This window comes from Drosophila elegans, unplaced genomic scaffold (genome assembly GCF_018152505.1).
Source record: "Drosophila elegans isolate 14027-0461.03 unplaced genomic scaffold, ASM1815250v1 contig_476, whole genome shotgun sequence".
NCBI lineage: Eukaryota > Metazoa > Arthropoda > Insecta > Diptera > Drosophilidae > Drosophila > Drosophila elegans.
This window is the reverse complement of record NW_024545863.1, coordinates 12,934,597-12,954,368: the sequence shown is the minus strand read 5'-3', so window position 1 is coordinate 12,954,368 and position 19,772 is coordinate 12,934,597. Positions and strand designations below refer to the sequence as shown.

General features: G+C 43.3%; 2 protein-coding genes across 2 annotated transcripts; one reads left to right on the top strand and one right to left on the bottom strand.

The window, feature by feature from the left end:
* LOC108148191 lies at positions 1-3,209 on the bottom strand. The gene is made up of 5 exons (XM_017275097.1): positions 3,002-3,209; positions 2,403-2,741; positions 1,789-2,226; positions 1,056-1,208; positions 1-995 (listed from the first exon to the last, which is right to left on the bottom strand). Exons 1-5 carry the CDS (start codon positions 3,207-3,209, stop codon positions 1-3), a joined length of 2,133 nt encoding a protein of 710 aa, XP_017130586.1.
* A 1,734-nt stretch (positions 3,210-4,943) lies between these two features.
* LOC108148375 (glutaredoxin domain-containing cysteine-rich protein CG31559) lies at positions 4,944-12,344 on the top strand. Its single transcript, XM_017275400.1, has 2 exons — positions 4,944-6,031; positions 11,256-12,344. Exons 1-2 carry the CDS (start codon positions 5,114-5,116, stop codon positions 11,727-11,729), a joined length of 1,392 nt encoding a protein of 463 aa, XP_017130889.1. The 5' UTR covers positions 4,944-5,113; the 3' UTR covers positions 11,730-12,344.
* Positions 12,345-19,772: the final 7,428 nt, after the last annotated feature.

The window sequence follows — 19,772 nt, the reverse complement described above, 5'->3', positions numbered from 1 at the left end:
CTAAATGAGCACGTTTTGCTTACTTCTAGCTCGTAACAAACGCATAATCAGAGAGTTCTTGTCGAGCCCGTAGATGGAGGTCTGACCACTGGACTCTGAAAATGACTCATCCGCCGCGTAGTCCGCGTTCACGGTTGAAGTTGGCAGCTCGCTGGAGGCCACTGTGGTGGGCGACTCGCTGCCAGTGGTTTGGCTATTCAACTCCTCGGTTTTAGTGGTCGAAGATGGCGGTGCCGCAGTGGTGCTGGAGTCAATGCTGGTGGTTGGCGGATGACTTGTCTCCTCGGACTCGGTGGTGGATTCTTCACTTGCCGTTTCCACATTCGAAGAGGCAGTCTCCGAACTGGTGGTGGGTAATTCCGTGCTCGAATGCTGTGTACTGCTGGGCGGCTGAGTGGTGCTTGGAACAGGTGTGGTTGAGGTTACCTCTTTAGTGGTCCCCAAAGACAGCAATTCAGGCTCATAGACACTGACTGCATTTGCAACATCCAAATTTAGTAGCTCTGTGGACGCCGAGCTCAAAATGGCTGGCAGTTTCGGTGGCGATGCTGCTGTGGTTGTGCTCGTTGATGTACTGTAAGTGCTTGCTCCTTTCGCTGGAACAGTCCAGTAAGACGTAGGCTTTTTGCCAAAAAAGGCCTTGACATTGTCGAGAGTTTTCCGTACCAGCCAGTTGTCACTGATGGACCAGGAAGAGTTTTCATCAGTGTGCATGTGCTTGGAACCACTTGATCCACCGAAACCCGAAAATCCCGCTTTAGCCAGCTCTATTTTGCGTATTTTGCGATTATTAACTTCTAGGGAAGGGGAAGTGGCCTTGAAAGTTGGAGCCTCAGTGGTTGTAGTCTTCAGTAGAGTTTTTCTAGGTATGTTGTGCTGTGTTTCGGTTGTGATCTTTTTACTTATCCTAAACACAACACGTGGCAGTATAAGACTTCCCTCAGTTGTCACTTTACTGGGCTTCAGGCATTCACCCTTATGAGATAACTTCCAAACTGCAGGATAGAGTGTGTTATACTTTACTCTTTATACTTAATAAGAAGGCCTAAACTTACTGCTGTTGGGGTGCTTGCAGCGCACTCTCTCCAGATAACACTCGTTGATGATTGTGTGTTCGATGCCATTGCGAGTGGCACAAATTGGCTTATAGACTGCGGGGCAGGGCTTCTCACAGCGATGACAGACGCCATTGTGGGAAACAGTCCATGCTGTAGTGGGTGCAATGATAATTAGGATATGTTTGAACAACCTTTTTACTTAATTATAAAACTATACGAAGATAGTACAGAAATCGAATGGCTTAAAAGTTTTATGCTTGGAAAAAACGAGTTCGCAAAGTAGATCAATTTAAAAAGTAAAGGAGGGAGACATGTATAAATGGAACACAGAAAGCTTAGTTTTAACAAAAGAGTTCAAATGTAATGAATATATGGAAAGTTAAGGGGAATCGCATTTTGGCATATAATGCATATTATAAAGTTAAGCGGCTTGCTAATTCTTTGGACTATCAGTATCAATATCAGCTCTGACAAGATTGGGAATAAAAATGGTATTAATAAAATTTTTTTGATTTAGATGGGTAGGCCGACTGAGCGCTTTACAATTTGATCCCATGTTTATCTTTGTTGGGTAAATTATGACTTATATATATACCAAGTTAGGGCAGACAAGGGAATTAAATAACGAATTGATTTAGTAATTGTTAACAGTTGAGCTAATGTGGCAGTCGAATTGCAGTTTTTGGTCAAACTTAGTCAATTCGGTCAATAGTGCCCCTGAAAAGCTTACCGTTTCCCACTTTTTGGCTATACTCCATCAGTTCGCAGACATTGGTAAAGGTGCGGGTCTGTCCCTTAAAGTTTCCGCAAACGGACCCATTGCCGAAAACGCACGACTTCACGGGGCTCTTCGCAGTTCCCTGGGGCCGTCGCACCTTCGGTTTCGGGGGAAACACCACGTAGGGCTTCCTGGCGGGCAGCGAGTAGCTCTTCTCCATGGCGCCCGTGTGGCTGATGAATTGCGTGTGGAAGGTGGAGGGGGCGTAGATCTCCACGGCGTCCTCCGGTATCTGGAAGTCTTCCGCCTGAGTGAACAACCTTCTGCCTTCGTGGCTCCGCTTCGTGCGCTCCGCATCCAGCTTGGGCTTGGCCTTTGGCTTCTCCTTGCGGCTGTGCTTCATCTTGGTGCTGTCCTCGCCACAAAGGCCCTCGGAAACGATGCGCCAATCTGTGCGCAGGAAAAAAAACACAGGAAGTTATAGTCGATCGCAATCGCATTTCATAACAAAGGGGACGGCGATATGGGGTACGTTTAAACAAAAGTGGGTCAAGTCGGCTCTTGGCAGCCAATTTGTTTCTGTGGCATCTTCTAAATAAAGTACGATGCAAATAAAGACTACTCACTTCTCTGGGTCTTGATGTTCTCGGCATTTACCAGGCACTCGTTGGAAAAGGTGGACTTGACACCCGCGTACATGGCGCACACAGGGCGATAGATCCTGGTGCAGGGAACAGGCACAGGTGGCTTCTCGCTACTCTGGGGCACCGTGTTGGCCTTAGGACATACTCCCCATTGGTGCACCAGCCAATCCGATTGAGACAGACAGGCGGAACGCATCATTTCGCAGCGGCTTTTGAAGGTCTTGCGTTCCCCTGACTGCGAATTGACTCCACAGACTGGCTGGTATCTTGAGCTGCATTCGAACTCGCAGCTGGGAAAACAGTAGCGCAGGGTCACATCATCTATAAAGAAAATCAATAATAAGAAAAGGTGTGTAAAATAAGCTTAAACAATCATGTATCAGTAATGTATTTTATTTAATCTTATTTGTAGTTATTCTTATTGTTTTGATAATTGTCTTCTTTGAAGCCAATTAAAGTTTTCATATGTTGTAATTCAAAAACGCTTTAAACGAAAGCTAGTCAAACCTTAGACTAGTTATATTATTTTTGTGCTTTTTAAATCAATCTTAAAATCGCAAATTAAAATATTATTTACTCACATAGCGGCCCGTTCATGAGGTTGCCCTGCTGGGCCTTTCGAAGGTCACACTCGTTGCTGAACAAGAAGTACATTCCATTATGTCGACTTTGGGCGCAGGCTGGAGTGTCGTCGTCGGAGCAAAGCATGCTCATTTGATTGTGATCCTGGGCGGCGGATGTCAGCAGCACTTGTATAAATAGGCCTAAACAGATATGCAACCTAGCCATGTTCTTGTAGTTCTGAGACAGTTGCGAAACTCAATGCAATTCGAGATGAGCTCGGGCCTTTTATATGCCGGCAATGGCACGCGTCATGTCCACAGTTCTTCGACGAGATGATATACTTGTAATCGCAGCCAAAATTCTGCAGACATCACATTGCGCGATAAACACGCTTGGCTTGCCATCGGCATTCTGCGAAATTTGTCACTGCCCGATAGATGCTTCGATTGTCCGGATTCGCCCTATTGATAGCGCCAGCCGTCAATTAGAAGCATCCAAAGTGCGGAGTGCAGACACTGCGGCTACGTGATATTCGCTCGATTTCGGAAAGCCCGCAAGATAAGCCGCAACTCGGCATTTGCATAGATTGTGCGGCGACAGCTTTATAGTTAGTATCTTTTCCGCTCGTCTCTAAGCCGATAATGTGCTCATCCTCAGCCAGAATTCTGGCGTAAATACAAATAATGTGTGCATAAAAAATGCGCACAGCAGTGATTCTTTTTGGCCAACTCATGGCAAGCTGCCAGCACATTTTGCAGACGAGTGAATGAATTATAGTAACTTATGCTATCTGTGCAGGAAGTTGTCCGAGATGCGGCGGAAAGCTGCCGATGACTGCGACTCATTCAATAAAAAAAATTCAGAAAATTGTCACGCGTATTGTGTTCAGATAGTCGGAATATCATTAGCAATTATTTGTTGAAATAATCGATTAATTATGATACATTCGGGTGCCCTTAATCGCTGGCATTGTGTTTAAGCAAGATGTTTTTGATTTCAATTATAGGTTTATTTAATTTGGTTGTATCCTTGGCATTGTGTTTAATCAAGATGTTTTTAATTTCAATGTTTTGCTACGTTTTGGGACAGGTCATGACTAAAATGTTCTACGAACATTAAGAACTATAATTGTGTAACTGTGCAAAGTTTTAATAAGTTAATTGACACATCCATTGAAACCGTTTCTAAAATAAAATAAAAAATTGCCCATGATTTTATATCTTAAAATATATCAGTTAAAAAGAAGTTTGAGTTGCAAAAATCAATGTCAAATTTAATAAATACATCGTTTTTGATTTATTTCAAAAAATATAATGATCTTTTGGAAATTACAAAAAGTGTAAATTACTCTAATGATTTGATTCTTAACAGCAAAGAATCTTGAACATATACCAAACTGTGTAAAGGGTTATTTATAGTTTCCCAAGCTCTGCTGCCAATAGCAATTGGCCAATAACCGCTAGCTTAAAGTAGGTCAAGTAGGTCAAGTTCTGCCACTGATGGGACCCATAATTGAAAAGTTATTTAATAAGCGCTGAGGAACAGAAGGCGCTGCTGGAGTCGCCGCTAATTCGTGTTCTTGCGGTTCTCCGCGTTGGCTAATCTGGCCGAGCGATCGGGCCATTTCACAGTCACAGTCACGCGCAGGCGTCATGCCAACTTTGGCAGCGGCTGCTGCCGCTCCGCACCTCAGTTGGCCAATTGCTAATTTCGCGTGGCGGCCAGAAACTTCTTCCCCGGCTAATGACAAACAATTTGAGCCCCGGCAACGGGTGCTAAAATTACAAAATCTAATAGCGCGCTTCCAAGGTGCAACCTGGCCGAAAGAAAGCCACGGAGTTGCTGAATGCCCAGCTGAGCGCTGAATGAGTAAATGAAGTGGCTCAGAGAGAGAGAGCTGAGAGAGCTGAGCGCTGTGATCGTCTTGGCCAGAAAAAGTCGGGCCAGTCTAACGACGAGATCTGAAGCAGAAAGACATGCGACGTTTCGGGTGCAACGGCCGTCAGAGTCATTGAACGCTTGCATTTTCCTGGGCCAAAACGCAGCTCTTTTTCTAATTAACCGAGACAGTGCCAGCCGAAAGTGGGCTTACTCCAAGAACTCCAAAATAAGAAAATAAATTTATAGTTATGGTGCTGGCCACGCCCCCTGTGAGCAAGGGCGGAAACGCGGGTGGCTGCTTCATGGATCAGTTCCAGCAGTACTCGGCCCACTGCGAGACGGCGGACAGCGGCAATGGCAGTGACCTGGAGAGCACCGGGCTGCCCACTAAGCCGGACGACAGCGAGGAGAGTGGACCCTCCTCCCTGGGCAGCGACTCCGTCCACAGCAGCAGCACGGAGTACGTGCGGCAGGCCGCCTCCCAGCCCAGCGGCCAACGGCAACGCCAGAAGTCCTTGAGGGTCCTCGGAGCCCTGCTACCCGACAGCCTGCTCCGCGACATTCGCGATCGCCGCGGCACCGAGTACGTGGTGCAGTTCTCCCAGCCGGAGGCGGAGGAGGAGGAGGAGCAGAAGGTCAAGGACGTGGTGGCAGAGAAACCCAAGACCAGTCCGTTTCGTTTGGCCCGCGAGTCGCTGAGCGAGGAGAAAATCGAGGAGCTGCGCGCCGCCGTGGAGCGGGCCAACTTTGTGCAAACCGGTGAGGAGTCGCTGGACAGCATCGAGGCCGCATCGCAGTCGCTGCCAGTTAGCAGCAACATCAACGGCGGCGGACACCGCACCAACAGCAACAGCAACGGCAACAGCAACATCAACTACAAATATGCAGACGACCAATACTACAGCTTTCACATAAACGAGCACGAGAACTTCGGCAGCTTCTCGAGAAACGGCGACGAGGTGGACAGTGCCGAGGGGGCGGGGTCCGAAGGCGGGATCCTAACGGAGCAACAAGACCTCTTCGCCGGCTATCGGGATGTGCGCTGCGGGGCCAGCTCCACGCAGTCCACCATCCGGTCCGCCAAGGGAACGGTGCGGGGCGTCAAGAACCGTGTGCGCAATGGAATAGCCACGTTCTTGCAGCTCCAGCAGCAGCCCAATGCCAAGGTGAGTACCGAGGTCAAGATGGGGATGGGATTGCAATAGGTACAATATTGAAAAACTGTTCAGGTCCCAGGTCAGGCATTGCCAATCAGTTGCATACAACATTTACCGGTTTTAATAATTATCATCTTGAACTTAGATTGCATGCAAAATCTTTACGCACTGCATTCTATAGAGACTACAGATATCCTACAAACTTTGATCACAAGGTTTAAGTTATTAGAGTCATAGTTTTAGACAAAAGAAATATATTTTGAATTACAAATTGTTTTTGAATCTAGTCAGTAGCTATTTCTAATGTAATTTTGAATTTTTTCTATAAAATCTTCAATTGACTTAGTCAATGACCAAATAACTCACTGCATACAGTTTAAGATTATCAGAGTATATTGATTTGCTTTGCTTTCATTTAAACAGTTTAATATTATCAGAGTATCTTGATTTGCTTTGCTTTCATTGTGCTGCGAAAGCATTAATTATTAACTAAATATAATAATAACAACCTTGAAAATTTGTATGTCTTTGAAAGCAATTTATAAGTCTATCTTAAGACCAGGCTTAAAGGGTTACTAAAAAGGATTTAAGCAAAATGATTTAGAGAAAGAAAACAAATTTATTCATATGCAGATTTTATAGTGCTGGAAAAATATATCAAGATAGTAGCTTTTATTTTCAAAACTGGCTTTTAAATTAAAAATTGTTTTTTAAAGCAGTATTTGGGAAATTTTTTGTTTGCCTTTTATTAGGATTTCGAATATGAATATTCAGTTATTGATGGTTATTGCTCAGTTCCCACGCTGCTGGGCGTCGGCCTCCAGTGGCGTTGAGTCACCTGCTCGCCCAAATTATGCAATTGGCGCGGTGCGCGCGAGCATCTTGCCAATTGTCTGCATATCATGCGGTGGCTGGGAGAAAGTGCTGCTGGCCAACAATTGCGACGGCCGATGTACGGGCTGTGGCGTGTTCAATATATCTTTCACATTTCGTTTTTCGTATTTTGTATTTCGTTTTGGCCGTAATCTAATGGACTGCTCGTGGTTTTCCCCCTGTCCAAGAAGCGAGCTGCGCTTTCAGCGTCTTCGTCGGTTTCTTCTTCAATTATAATGGAAACCGTTAAGTGGCTTATTTTGTCTCCGGCGATGTCGCTTTGTATGCGCTTAGCGCGCGTTTACAACTTGCCCAGATAGCGCTTGGCTTACGCCAGATATCTGAGTTCGGGCTTGTATCTCGCTTTTCGTTCCCAGAGACATGTAGTTTGGGTGCGCGAAGATTGGGATTGACACGACTAATCGCAGTTAATGTCGGGCAGTCGGGGAGCTGGAAAACAAATAAAATAACAGGCAAGACAATGGAGCTGAGTGAAATTGTCATCGTAAAAGTGGCCTTTGCAATCCAATGGCTTCTTTTTTCCAGAGGCGGGTTCTCGGAACTAGTTTTGCATAGAGCAATCTTTGATTGTGGGGCTAATTAATTCAGTTGGTAAATCAATATCTCCTCGCTGATTTATGATGACTGGCCTGAAGAGCTTTCTAGTATTTTGATTTAGCATTTTCACTTCCAAGTATTCGGAATTTATTAGCAAATACTTCTCGAAAACTCTTGACAAATCGATTGATTTAAAGACCTTATTTCCATGTATTTATTTCAAATAAATTAGCAAATCTTCTTATGTATTAAAACATTTCACAAATCGGGGTAAGGTGCGCTGCCTAATTTATGCTTTCTAGTTTCTGCTAACTTGGTATCATGTAGTTTTAAGCTTTTAATTACTGTTTAAAAATTTATTGCCGCCATTTCGACTTTGTTTATACTTATGCTGATGCATTTGCCTGATGTTGATTTATTATTATGGGATTGCTTTCTAGCCTCGGAGTTTTTTTCAGAAATCAAACAATTTTGGTATCTTAATATCGCAAATTGCCGTCATTAGGAATCCCCCTTTTCAACTCGTAGCCAACATTAGTGTTTCGAAATAGTTGTGATTGATTTCGAGTCTTTCCACACCGATCGCCGTCTAAGACGGGAAACCTGTCCCCGTTTGATGGATTATCACTCAATCGCTTTTCCGCCTGCCTAAACGCTTTCCTCCCGTCTTGCCTTTGTCAACCGTGACGGGAGTGGAAATCTTTCTGGGCCAGGTATGATATTGTTTTTTATGCTTTTTAGCTTTTATTAGTTGCCCCGCTTCGAGGTTTCCCTTTATCTAATTTAATGAGCAGATTTGAGATCACATTAATTGTTTTGTTTTGCGTCTCGGCCCGCGACTCTCGCGCTTTTCACTTTCTGAACCTGACGAATTGATGGAATGATAGCTTAGCTCGCTCGTCGGACTAGAAACAACGGCGGATCAGCATAACTTAAGTGGATGCTAACTGAATAGAAATGTTTATGGCTTTATAGCGGCCCGCATGCAAATGTGAGACTCGAAGAAGGAGGAGCCACAATTCAAAGAGCCACAATGAGGAAAGTGAGATGCTGCTAATTACAATGCAGCCGGTATGCAGAGCAGTAAAAATCGAAAGTGAATAGGCGGGTCGGCGTTGTCTTGGCCCTTTTCGGCGCATTGCCTTATGGCTTAAGCCATAATTAGAGCGTTCACCGAATTTCCGATGGCTGGCCACAAATCAGCAGTTCGGAAAACAGACAGCTCACTTTGTCACCTTCGAGAAGCATCAGCAATATCGGCTGGCTCGGCATTAGCCTCCATCTCGGCGCTGTTGCCCAACTCTTCGATTGCCAATCACTCCGGCGCTGGCTCTTGGCCATACAAGTGACCTGCTTTCTCTTTTGTCCACTTATATGTAGCAGTTGCTGCTGCGCCGATAATGTTGCTGCTGCTCGCGATGCTGTTGCTGCTGCTGCTGCTGCTGCTGTTGTTGCTGCTCGCTTTGATGCTGATATTGCTGCTGATATTGCTGCTGATGTTGCTGCTGTGACAAAAGTCGCGCCGAGGTCAACCGTGCAAGTCACGTGTGGTAATTGTTAATTGCCGCTGTGTTTATGTTTTCGGCAATGCAAATTATCAGCGCGAACTGACATTGAACCACTGACAGATGAGAGACCACCTCCCGGCGGCTAATAAGACGGGGCTCCGGGGCTTTTCATTTCGCCAAAGACAATCGCTGGAATTGAGTTGGAAAAACAGCTCGGCAACGTTCACTTAGAGCTGAAGTTGACTTTCCATTTGACCGCAGCTCGCTGGATGGTTGTCTGTTTGCCAGCTTGTTTATTTGTCGATTTGGTTCGTGCTGCGTGGCTTTGAACTTTTTCTCTTTAGTTTTGTCGTGAAATGTTTTTCTCGCTTTGGTCGCTTGTCGTTGACAACGGCACTTGCAGCTGCTACATCTCCTTCGGAATGCTGTGTCTCAGTGGCGGTGCATTTTCCATTTCCCTGCCTCCGCCAGCTTATTAATTTTTTGTCTTTCTATTGCCATGCAAATTCTTGTCTCACCGGTTTGAAGAGGTTTTTCAATTCACTACACGGAGAATAACAAATCATTTACTACCCCACAATGCAGACTGCAGTAGTATTGTTTCCTAATCAAACGCAAAACCATAATAATCCTGCTTTCAAAAATCACATTTTAAATCAGGTATAGTAACAGTTATCGCTTTGACTATACAAGTCTTCACTAACTGATTTAAAACATTTAATTGTTATTAAAACTATTTTTAAAGTTTTTCCTAAAAGAAATAGTGCGCATAAACATCAATATTTTATTTTCACTTTTCATTTGGCTTCAATTTAAAATTTCAAGGGAATAGCAATTTTTACTACATATTAAATGTTTTGCTTAGCAAGACATTTAAAATGTAGAAAAAAATTGCAATTAGATTTTAAAATCTGGTTGTACTTTCTTTTAAAAAATGTATGTACATTTTTTAAGCCGTCGTTTATAATTATTTTAACAACTCGATAAACATTTTTCGTTATGAATAATCTAAATTTATAGATGGGGAGCTTTTCAACATTTTCTTTCTGTGTACGAAGTGCAACTGCACGGTTCATTGATACCTGAGAAGTGTTGCAGGTGGGGGAACCGGGATTAGATCGCATTGGTTCGGTTCGGTTTCGTTCGGTTCGGCTTGGTTCATTAGCCAAAGCAGACGCCACCAAAGTTGGCCAACTAACGGAAATGTTAATTGTCAAATGAAATGAGCGATCCCCCGGTTGCGAACCGGTTCGGCCTTACAAAATAAGAGATCATAAATTGTCGGGAAAACATTCCAGGTTTCCATTGTGCCGCCATCGCAGTCCGACTCTGGTTGCTGGCGGTTGTCGATTGTCGATTGCCTAGCAGTTTTCCTATTATTGCTTAATTGTATTGATTAATAGGATTTTGAGTGACATGCAGAGTTGTCCGGTTACGTGACTCCGGGCTGCGAGCTAATGAACTGAAGGCCCCGGCAGAGAGTGGCCGAGGTTTTCCACCAGCCGCAGATCGAGTTTCAATTTCCAACCAGTTTTCAGCACCCGAATTCCAACTCCCCTTGTGGGTTTATGGCCAAGACCTGGTTCTAGCTTCAAGTACTGCTATAACAGTTTGGGAACAATGAATGCACTTCCCAATCTCAGTTAAAATGGATGCCATTAAGTCAAGTTTCAAATGATTTATTTAAAAATATATTGTTAACTAATCCGGTTAAAATGGTATTTCAAATCCAACCCATTGTTTATTGCTGATTACGAAATGTAGGCAGGTTAAAATATTTCATAAGACATACAATGATAAATAGTAAACTTGCATTCGAATATGTAAATAGTATGCTAGTGTCTAAAAACCATTGCATTTGCATTGGCCAACCAAAGTAAAAACAAGCTTTATAAGCGTAAAGTCATCTGTTGCTTTGATCCGAATGCATAAAACATGAAATATAAAATTGAAATCAACAGTTAGTCACCCGTATAGTGGTCCATAAAGTAGTGTTTCGAATGCTAAAGTCTCTATTGATTCAGTGATACGCCTGCATAGCGTCTTCCGCATCGCCTTTGTCTGCGGTTGGCCTTCATCCTCAGCCGGTAGAGACCCAATTTGGCATTGCCATTCTTGCCTGACCATGACAGACTTCGAAATCCGCGCTCTGTGGCGAATGGTGCGCCAATTTCCAGTTTTCGGTGGCCTGCTTTTCAGCAGTTCAGCATTTCAGCCCGCCGCCAAACCAGAACCATAACTCGAACTAATCTCTGATCTGCTCTTGCCGCTCCTCCCCCCGTTTTTCCCCGCAGAATTTCAAGGAGAAAGACCTCGGCAAGGTGGTGCTCTACACGACCAGCATGGGCATCATCCGGGAGACCTACACGAAATGTGCCAACGTGAAGCAGATCCTGCGCACCCTGCTGGTGAAGTTCGAGGAGCGGGACGTCTTCATGAGCGTGGAGTACCAGGCGGAGATGCGCCAGCGGATGCAGTGCGGCCAGGTGCGGGTGCCGCAGCTCTACGTCGAGGGTCAGCACATCGGGGACGCCGAGACTGTGGAGCGGCTGAACGAGTCCGGCGAGCTGCGGCAGCTGCTCAAGCCCTACAAGTCCATGTCCAGCACCTTCACCTGCCAGACCTGCGGCGGCTACCGCCTGCTGCCCTGCCCCTCCTGCAACGGCTCCAAGAAGTCCGTGCACCGCAACCACTTCACCGCCGAGTTCGTGGCCCTCAAGTGCATGAACTGCGACGAGGTGGGCCTGGTCAAGTGCCACAGCTGCTGAGTCCCAGTAGCTGTAGGCCCAGTTAGTCTTAGCCACCTATTACCGATTTTCAGAACACCCTAGGCCTCAGTAGTAAATAGCTAAAGCGTACCAGGGTTTTGTGTTTTCATTTTTGGGGAGGGACAGTAGGGGACTCTTACTTTTAAATAACTTTAGATTTCTGCATAAGCAAATTGTAACTAATCGGTACATTTAACCTTGAATTAAGTTTTGCCTACTCCATTTTTTAAACGCTTCTAAATTCGGAAAATTCTAAGCCCAGTAATTGAAAAGTTAAATCTTTTATCTTTTTATTTGCAAGAGTTGGAACTTTTAACTAAATAAGAAATTAAACCAATTTCTTATGTAGGTAGTTGTTTTCTTAAATTAAATTTCTGTCTTCGGCTCCGATTATATATAGAAATCTACACTCATGCGAATTCTATAGATAACAATTTTATAAGAATCAAATTAAATAAACATATAAACTAGTTAACTAAGTGGCTAGTAAACTAAAAACAAAATGTCAATTTTAAGCTTACTAAGTACCTATATGTAAGTCCATCTAATTGCAGCCTAGTGTAACAATCAATAACTCTAAGAATTCGGCAAAAAATATAAAGTCAATGAAGAAGCCACTATGTCTTCATCTGTTCCTACGTGTGTCAGAGGGGGGATAATAAATTTTCTAGGTGCTTAAAATATCGCAATGAGCATTGAAATATTTTGTGGAGGACAAACGAACATTTGCCAGCGAATTAATTTTTATTTTATTCGGATGCAATTAAACCAGTTTATTAGCGTTTTAATTTCCAATTGAACCTCAAAGTATGCAAGGCCTAATACCAATTTTGCGTATATTGAATGTTTGGCGGGGCTTAAAATTAATTTGGATATTTTTTGACTGCGATGCATACTTTTGGGCTGGCCGTGTGCTAGGGTTGCCTACACTCATTAAAGTGGGGCCTCTGGTGATTATTTGTGTTATGATCGCTCGCCCAAAATAACCTTTACTATCACATCACCCGGACCATTGCTCTTCTGCCTTCTGTGGAAGTGACTTACTGCCCAACTAAAGCAAAGGAGCAGCCAAAACTATGCCACCGCAGAGCAGGCCAAGACAAAGAGTATATATTTCAGGAAATAGTTAAATGTTATAGAGGGGCAGCAAGGGCCCACATGCACATGAACGTTGTAGCAATGATTGCTTTTCACTCTGGGCCTCAGCCTCCGGCTCATGCATCTATCCTGCTGAGTCTGCACTGGGAAAAATACCTCTTAGATTCAAGAAATATTTTAAAATTTACATATATTTTAATCTATTTATCGATATATCCTAAAACATTCTAGGAAATTTCAGTTTGGTAAAAGTCACATTACGATGTTGTATACAAAACTGTAGAAAATGAATTGTTTTAATTTTGCTTAAGCCTCAATCCCGTCCAACTAAAACAGAAATGAAAATGTTAAAAAAAAATTATATAAAATATTATTACACTTGTTTAAAGGTCAAAATCAAAATTATTCCATATAGTCTCAAGTTAAGAAGTGTTTGTATAGGAACCCATTCTGGTATTTGAATAATGGGCGTACATTTTGTATTTTTGAGTTGACTACTTTTATCCAAGTGTTTCTTCTGGCTCTGGGCAATTATGTAAACCGGCTTTTCTCTCTTTGCACCGCACCGACCATGCAATTTTCTCGCGCCATTTAATTTTTGTCGGCCTGCTCCTGGTCGAGTCGGGAAAGCGAGTGGAAAGCGAGTGGAAAGCGAGTGAAGAGCGGGGAAGGACCGTCTGTGTGCTGGCCTTTCTGCCAGTTAGCCAGCCATTCGGCATTGCCATTTGCTTTTGGTGTCTTTGTTAGTTATTGTTATGGCTCTTTTTAATGTTATTTTCCACTTGGCTCACACTTTTGTTAACATGCCGCCCCCAAACGCACGGCCAGCAGCCCGCTGACCGACCGAACTGACCAAAGGAAAACCCTTTCCTTCGGGGCAGTGGCTGGGGTTCTTGTGTTTCCGCCAGCCCAAAACACCCACATCGTTAAATTCACAGGCGGCTACATTGTAATTACCAAGCGGAGCCACCGTCGAGCTGTTGGCCCAAATCCTCGGCCAAGGAGGCTTGATTTATGGGCCAACAGCGGCGTCGTCATACGCAATTTTTCATAAACAATTTGGCACAGTAACACACACACACCATCCCCCAATATGACTGGATTGGACCTGGAGATGGCTGACTGAGAGTGCGGGGCCCCGAAAATATTAAAATATATATTGTAAATACCGGTAATGCTAACAAACGGTGGCCACGTCATGTGAGTGCCGACTGGTGGCCAAAAGCAGCGGGATGGCAGTCGAGTCGGGATCCGCTGTGCCACATTACGGCAGCTGGTAGCCTGGCAGTTAAGCTGGAGCCAGAACTTAACCGTGCACTGAACAAAATCTACGGTAGCTAATACAATTACTGAACGGCAGTTAAGTGAACTGCAATTTCAATGAAACAAATTTAAGATGTCCGTATAACGTTTAATAGCCAGTGTTGGGAAAGGTACTAGATTTTTTTTAGGTTAGGTAAAATATGTTAGTAAAAATTGGTACTTAGGTAAGGTAAAAGGTACACAGCTTGTCATAGACACTTGATACTTAAGGAATAAGGTACAAAAAACATTTTGTATACAATATATAATTTCAAGTATTGCTATTTTTTATAAGCATATTAGCGAAAATGCTTCAAAATTGATTTTAGTAATATCAATCTAATTTCTCTAAATTATATTAATTATATTAATCTTAAAAAATATATTTTAGTACCTAAATGCCTAACATAGCATATTCTTAAGGTAAATAAAAATCCCCTCCTTCATAACGTAAAATGTAGCCTCATATTTTTTATTTTTTTTTTATTTATCTATGTAAGGCGTAAGTTACTATATAATGCCTCAGTACGTACCTGTTTACAAGTATCTGGGTACACCTCAACTTTTTTCTTAGCCCATACTTCGAAAACATTGTTCCGAAAAACCTTTAAAACATTCATATTAAGATATACTTTTCCTATAGTTCTTTAAAATTTAATTAAAGTATGAATCCGAGCTTTCACAATTCTTTATTTTATTTTAAATTAAAAAGCAAAGTTTCATCAATAAATGTTCTAATAGTGCAACCATTAATTTTGAAACCAAATTGTGGTTAATTATTGTTCTCCGTGCACGGAAACACCACACAGTATAGAACCCGCTCCTGGATGGCGCTGCCTTTGTTAAACTTTATCCGCGGTAATTAGTTTATGCGCGCAATTTCATGTGCAATTTGGTCATTAAATATTTTTTGTGTTTGGCGGGGGCGGGCGCGGGTGCTGGTGCTGATGCTGTGCATTATTATTTTGCCATATTTTCCGCAGACTTCGGTGACTGGGTCCCAGGAAAACGAGTATCTAAAAGCGATACTCACAGCCGGGAGCAGGTGGTCCGGAGCCCTGGCTCACTATAAATTAGTGTGTCAAGCGGACGGCGGCATAGCTCCCAATTGGCGACAAATAAAATTAGCCACACATTATGTTTTGGCAAAAACTTTCAAATTGTTTTGGCCACCGCTCCCGCAGCTCATTACACTGTTGTTCGGCGCCGTTGTTTTATTTTCCGGACAGCCCCTGTGTTCTATTCTGCTCTGTTATGTTCTGTTCTGTTCAGTTGCCGGCGAATCGGGTCGAATCGGGATGGCCACAAATCACGGGCAGCTACTCAACGGATTATTAAGTGAAAATTATGGCACTCCGAAGGCTCATAAAGCATTTACAATGCCTCGACCGGGGCAGCGGCGGTTAGTTACATTTTTTATTGTCACTGGGCTCGGGAGTTGCCGTAACCCATTTGCCGTCTGTCTGCCCTAGCGCAACTAGCGCTCACATTACGGGCCGGTCTAAGTCGCGGGACCCAGAAAAATACCAGTTTGCCGTTCTCCGCTGAGTGTGTGCATAAGTTTTAATCTGCCTTCGTTACAATCAGCTGGATTCTGCAGATTCTCGCAGATAAAAAGTACAACATAATCCCTTCTCCCACGGTGATGAAAGAATACGCTTTTTAAGATTAAAAACAAAGCTTTTGGCATTAACATTGATTTAAAAAAATATTAAAATAATATACATCCCTCATTAAATACTTATTAATATACATTTTTCATGAAAAAATCCTTTAATGACTTTTTGACACATTAGAATAAGTTTAAAGTCGGAATGAAATTGTCCCAATAGTTCCCACATAATTTGACATTATGAATTCAACTTAAACTACAAATAAATCGTTTCAAAGTAAATATTGCTAATTAATCAAAGTTGAACTGTTAAGAAAATGATTAGAAATACTTTGAATATTAATTTAAAAAGGGTAAGCGCAACCAACTCCGCTGCAAAGTAAATGTTCTTCTTCGAAGTTTCCTCCAAAAATGGAAAGTGCATAACATTCGAGAATGGTGCCGTCCGTGCAGTAAATAAAATAAAAAGGCAAAGTGCGGCCAAGAGATAGCAAAAGTAAGCAAAGAATTGATTAAAATTTATGCTCCCCACTTCCGCACCCGAAGACAGCCGGCACATGTGCTCTATAAAGATATATCTCCCGGACAGCCATCGTCTTTATCGAAATCTCGCCGACGCCTTGTGGGATGCACTGGGTTGAACAACATTTTGATTAAATTATTTTAATGGCAAGTGCGAGATATATGGTAAATATATGCGCCGGATCTATCGCCGGCTCATCTTGCGCCTCTGGCGCAGCAGCCAATTAATTCAGCTGCGAACTATTAAAGCACACACTGGGCGCTCATAAATCGAGGCATGAGTCGGGGCGCAGGAGCGGAAACGGCGGCAAAAACAGATTCAGGAGTTGGAGGAGCTGAAGTATCAGCCGAGAACATCATGAACCAATCCTCCGGAGTGAGCTGCAAATGAATGAATATTTCATAGACGCGGATCCGAATAGATGCAGAGATGCAAAGGCACTGCCGGCGCGGTGTTAGCTAAGCAACCAACTGATGGACGGCTCGGGATTCAGCACGGATTGGAAAGAGTCACTGAACTGGGAGAAAAATGTAAGGAAAATCATGAATATTTTGAATCCGGAGCTACCGATCTACCATTACGTAAATTTATTTTTCTTATATTAATTCTTTTTTAAACATGTTAATACTGTTTATTAAAAATGTAACATCAAATAACATGGCAAATTGTATAGACATTTCCATTTTATTTAGTTTAAACAAATTTTGTAGGAACCATTGAATCCTAAAAACAGATGTTTCAATAAAGAACTCTAGGCGTTATAAAGCATTATAAAAATTAATTTTTTTTAACCAATTGATATTCAAAAATGTTTGTACTGTTTATTACAAATTGAACTACAAATAATATGCCAAATAATATAGCCAATTCCATTTTATTGAGTTTAAACAAAATTTTTAGAAACAAACCTTAAAAACAAAAAAGTACCCATTTGAACTTTTACTGCCTTAAAAAAGAGAATGTTTTCTGTAAAGACTGGTAGACCATAGAAAAATATTCCCCTTTGAGAAATTCTTTTGCAATTTCAGATGCAGAAAATTGCCTCAAAAATTTCCAGTGGCATAACACTCCCAATCAGGACATGCGGCGTAAATATTTGAAATTCCTGGAAACGAACTGGACTTTTTGGCAAGTGCTTGACCGAACTGTGTTCCTGTTTTGGGCACCTGCCCGCATAGAGCGTCTCCGGCACTGTCTCCGCTTCCCAGCGCCCGCATTTGGGGCGGATTGGATTCCGCACTCCTTCGACGTTTCAGGGCCGCTCTGACTGACTGGTAAATATTTATTGAACACGATTCGCTCGTTAGGCGGACGCAGCACACACAGCACACCCAGCACACCCAGCACACACACAGCGCACATCGGGAGCTGAGTCCCTCATGTCGACTGCTCTGCCCTGATGCTCTGTCTCGCACATTCGTTTTTCACTTTGATTCATTCCGGAGCATTTTTCAGCTTCTTTGTGTGAGTCGGGGGAAGAATACCCTCTCGAAGGGCTGCATTAGCTGGGCGGTGAACTTTTTTGGGGCAGGGGCAGGGGCAAGGACATGGGTAGAAGGTATTCCCCATTAACTGGCTCAATTTTCCTGCTCAGCGGCTATTGTTATTTTCCTGCAGGAGAGAGAGCATACATTTTGGCATCTAGATTTTGCCCTGATTCTTATCTAGGAAGCTTTGCTCCGAGTCAAGCGATCTGTGTGCAAATTTCTACTACTTCCACTGGTGTGCGTTAGTTTTAAATTTCGGCTTAGCCTAGCCTGTCCGTCGGCTCAATGGAGCGGGCCCAAAAAGAAGCAGTTAATAAAATCCCCTGACACGGAGGCGTTTACATAAGCTTTTAGCAAATAATTGAGTGTGCGTGCCTTTGTTGCCATTGTTGTAGCTGTTTGCACGTGTATCGTGCGATTGGCTAAATTGCTGGGATTCGAGTCCCAAAGGATATCGGGCCTGGTCTCCTTGGGTTATGCTCTCCGTTTCATTTCCACAGCTCGAAATTCAATTGAATTTGCAAAAATTGTTGTTTACATGTCGATTTGCTTGTTTGATTTATGCAAAAAGAGTGTGCTCGTGTGTTTGTGTGTGTGGGAGGGATGATGTGTGTCTGGAGATTTGGCCAAAACAATCTTGGCCCGAAATTAGAGGAACTGAAAGGCTGGTCAGCGATGGGCGATTTCTGGCATTAAACGAAATTAGCTGCCAATGGGTGAATGGCAGATTGCATCTGGGCGGTGGGCGCTGTTCTATGGGCGTGGCATGTGTGCCTAATAGACCTGGGAGCCCAATCTTTTGTTCGCTGCTTGGGGATATATGCGGCGATTTCAATCTTGTTTGATAAATTTTCTATTTACATACGATTTTGTTGGCTCCTCGTTCTCCTCGCATTTTCCCCCTTGCCATGGCCATCACGTATACGCATTACGCATACGCCGCGTTAGCCCAGGAACTAAGAGCTTCGCCTCGTGGCCGCTAAGTGCAGCCCGGGCACTCTGAATTCCATCAACGTCAGCCCACATAATGACCTGACCAGCACAAGTCCGTTGCTGGCGGAGAGCCCGACAATGCAATACTCGAGGAGAAGGAAAATTTGTCTTCCCAACAAGTTGCAGTCAAGTTTGCCGGCGAGCTGGGGCGGATAAACATTTTTCAGCAGCAATAAATAATAACGCAGGACAGCACGGGCAGTGGGAGGGGGTGGAGGAGGGGTAGAAATATTAATAATAAAAGCACACAACAGCAGTGCGCATAAAGGGACAATGGATGCGAGCTGGACAGAATCTGGGCAGCCAACAAGAAAAGTGCATCCACGAATAAAATCAAAGCCATCAACTGCAATTGCGGCAGCATCAGCGGAGGAGCAAGAGCGGACGGAAAGGCGGATTGAATGGTTATTGGAAGTGCTCGGTGGGGATGCTGAAAATAGAACTTTTGCGCTTCCCTCACGGCCATAAAACTATTACGCAAGATGCATAAAGACTTTGTCAAGTGGAAAAATATGAAAAAGTTTTACATTTCTATGCAAAAGGCAGAAGGACGTAAATTGCTTCCCCAACTCGATGGGTATATGTATGCATGAATATCTGAAATATTGGCTAAAAAGGGGCAAGCTCCATATGCGGCCGTGTTATCAGCTGCATGCTGTGTGTGCGGGAATTGACTAACTTTTCAGATCCGCACTAATTGCCCCAGAGAGGCCATAAAATTTGGGCTTATTAGATGGCGCATCAATATGGGGCACTGCGTTATTAAATTACAGTTAATAAAAACCTTTAATGGCCGATTTAAGGATTACAGCAATTCCGAAGGCGAGGGCAAACAATGTGGCAAGTCACCAGGAACACTTTCAATTTTCGGAGAACACATAAAACTTGATTATCTTGATTAAATTGCAAATCAAAAACATGTTTCAAGGATTACTTGTGTGCCACACACAAAACACACACACACACACAACACACCCACACATATAGCGAGAGCTTATCAAACCACACACAAACACCAGCACACATCG

Excerpts from the sequence above, each read along its gene's own strand:
- LOC108148191 (XM_017275097.1), bottom strand. The coding sequence starts at position 3,209 with ATGGCTAGGTTGCATATCTGTTTAGGCCTATTTATACAAGTGCTGCTG. Across the intron at positions 2,227-2,402 it reads GAACATCAAGACCCAGAGAA|ATTGGCGCATCGTTTCCGAG; the intron begins GTGAGTAGTCTT and ends TCCTGCGCACAG. Across the intron at positions 1,209-1,788 it reads TAGCCAAAAAGTGGGAAACG|CATGGACTGTTTCCCACAAT; the intron begins GTAAGCTTTTCA and ends CACCCACTACAG.
- LOC108148375 (XM_017275400.1), top strand. The coding sequence starts at position 5,114 with ATGGTGCTGGCCACGCCCCCTGTGAGCAAGGGCGGAAACGCGGGTGGC. Across the intron at positions 6,032-11,255 it reads AGCAGCAGCCCAATGCCAAG|AATTTCAAGGAGAAAGACCT; the intron begins GTGAGTACCGAG and ends TTTTCCCCGCAG.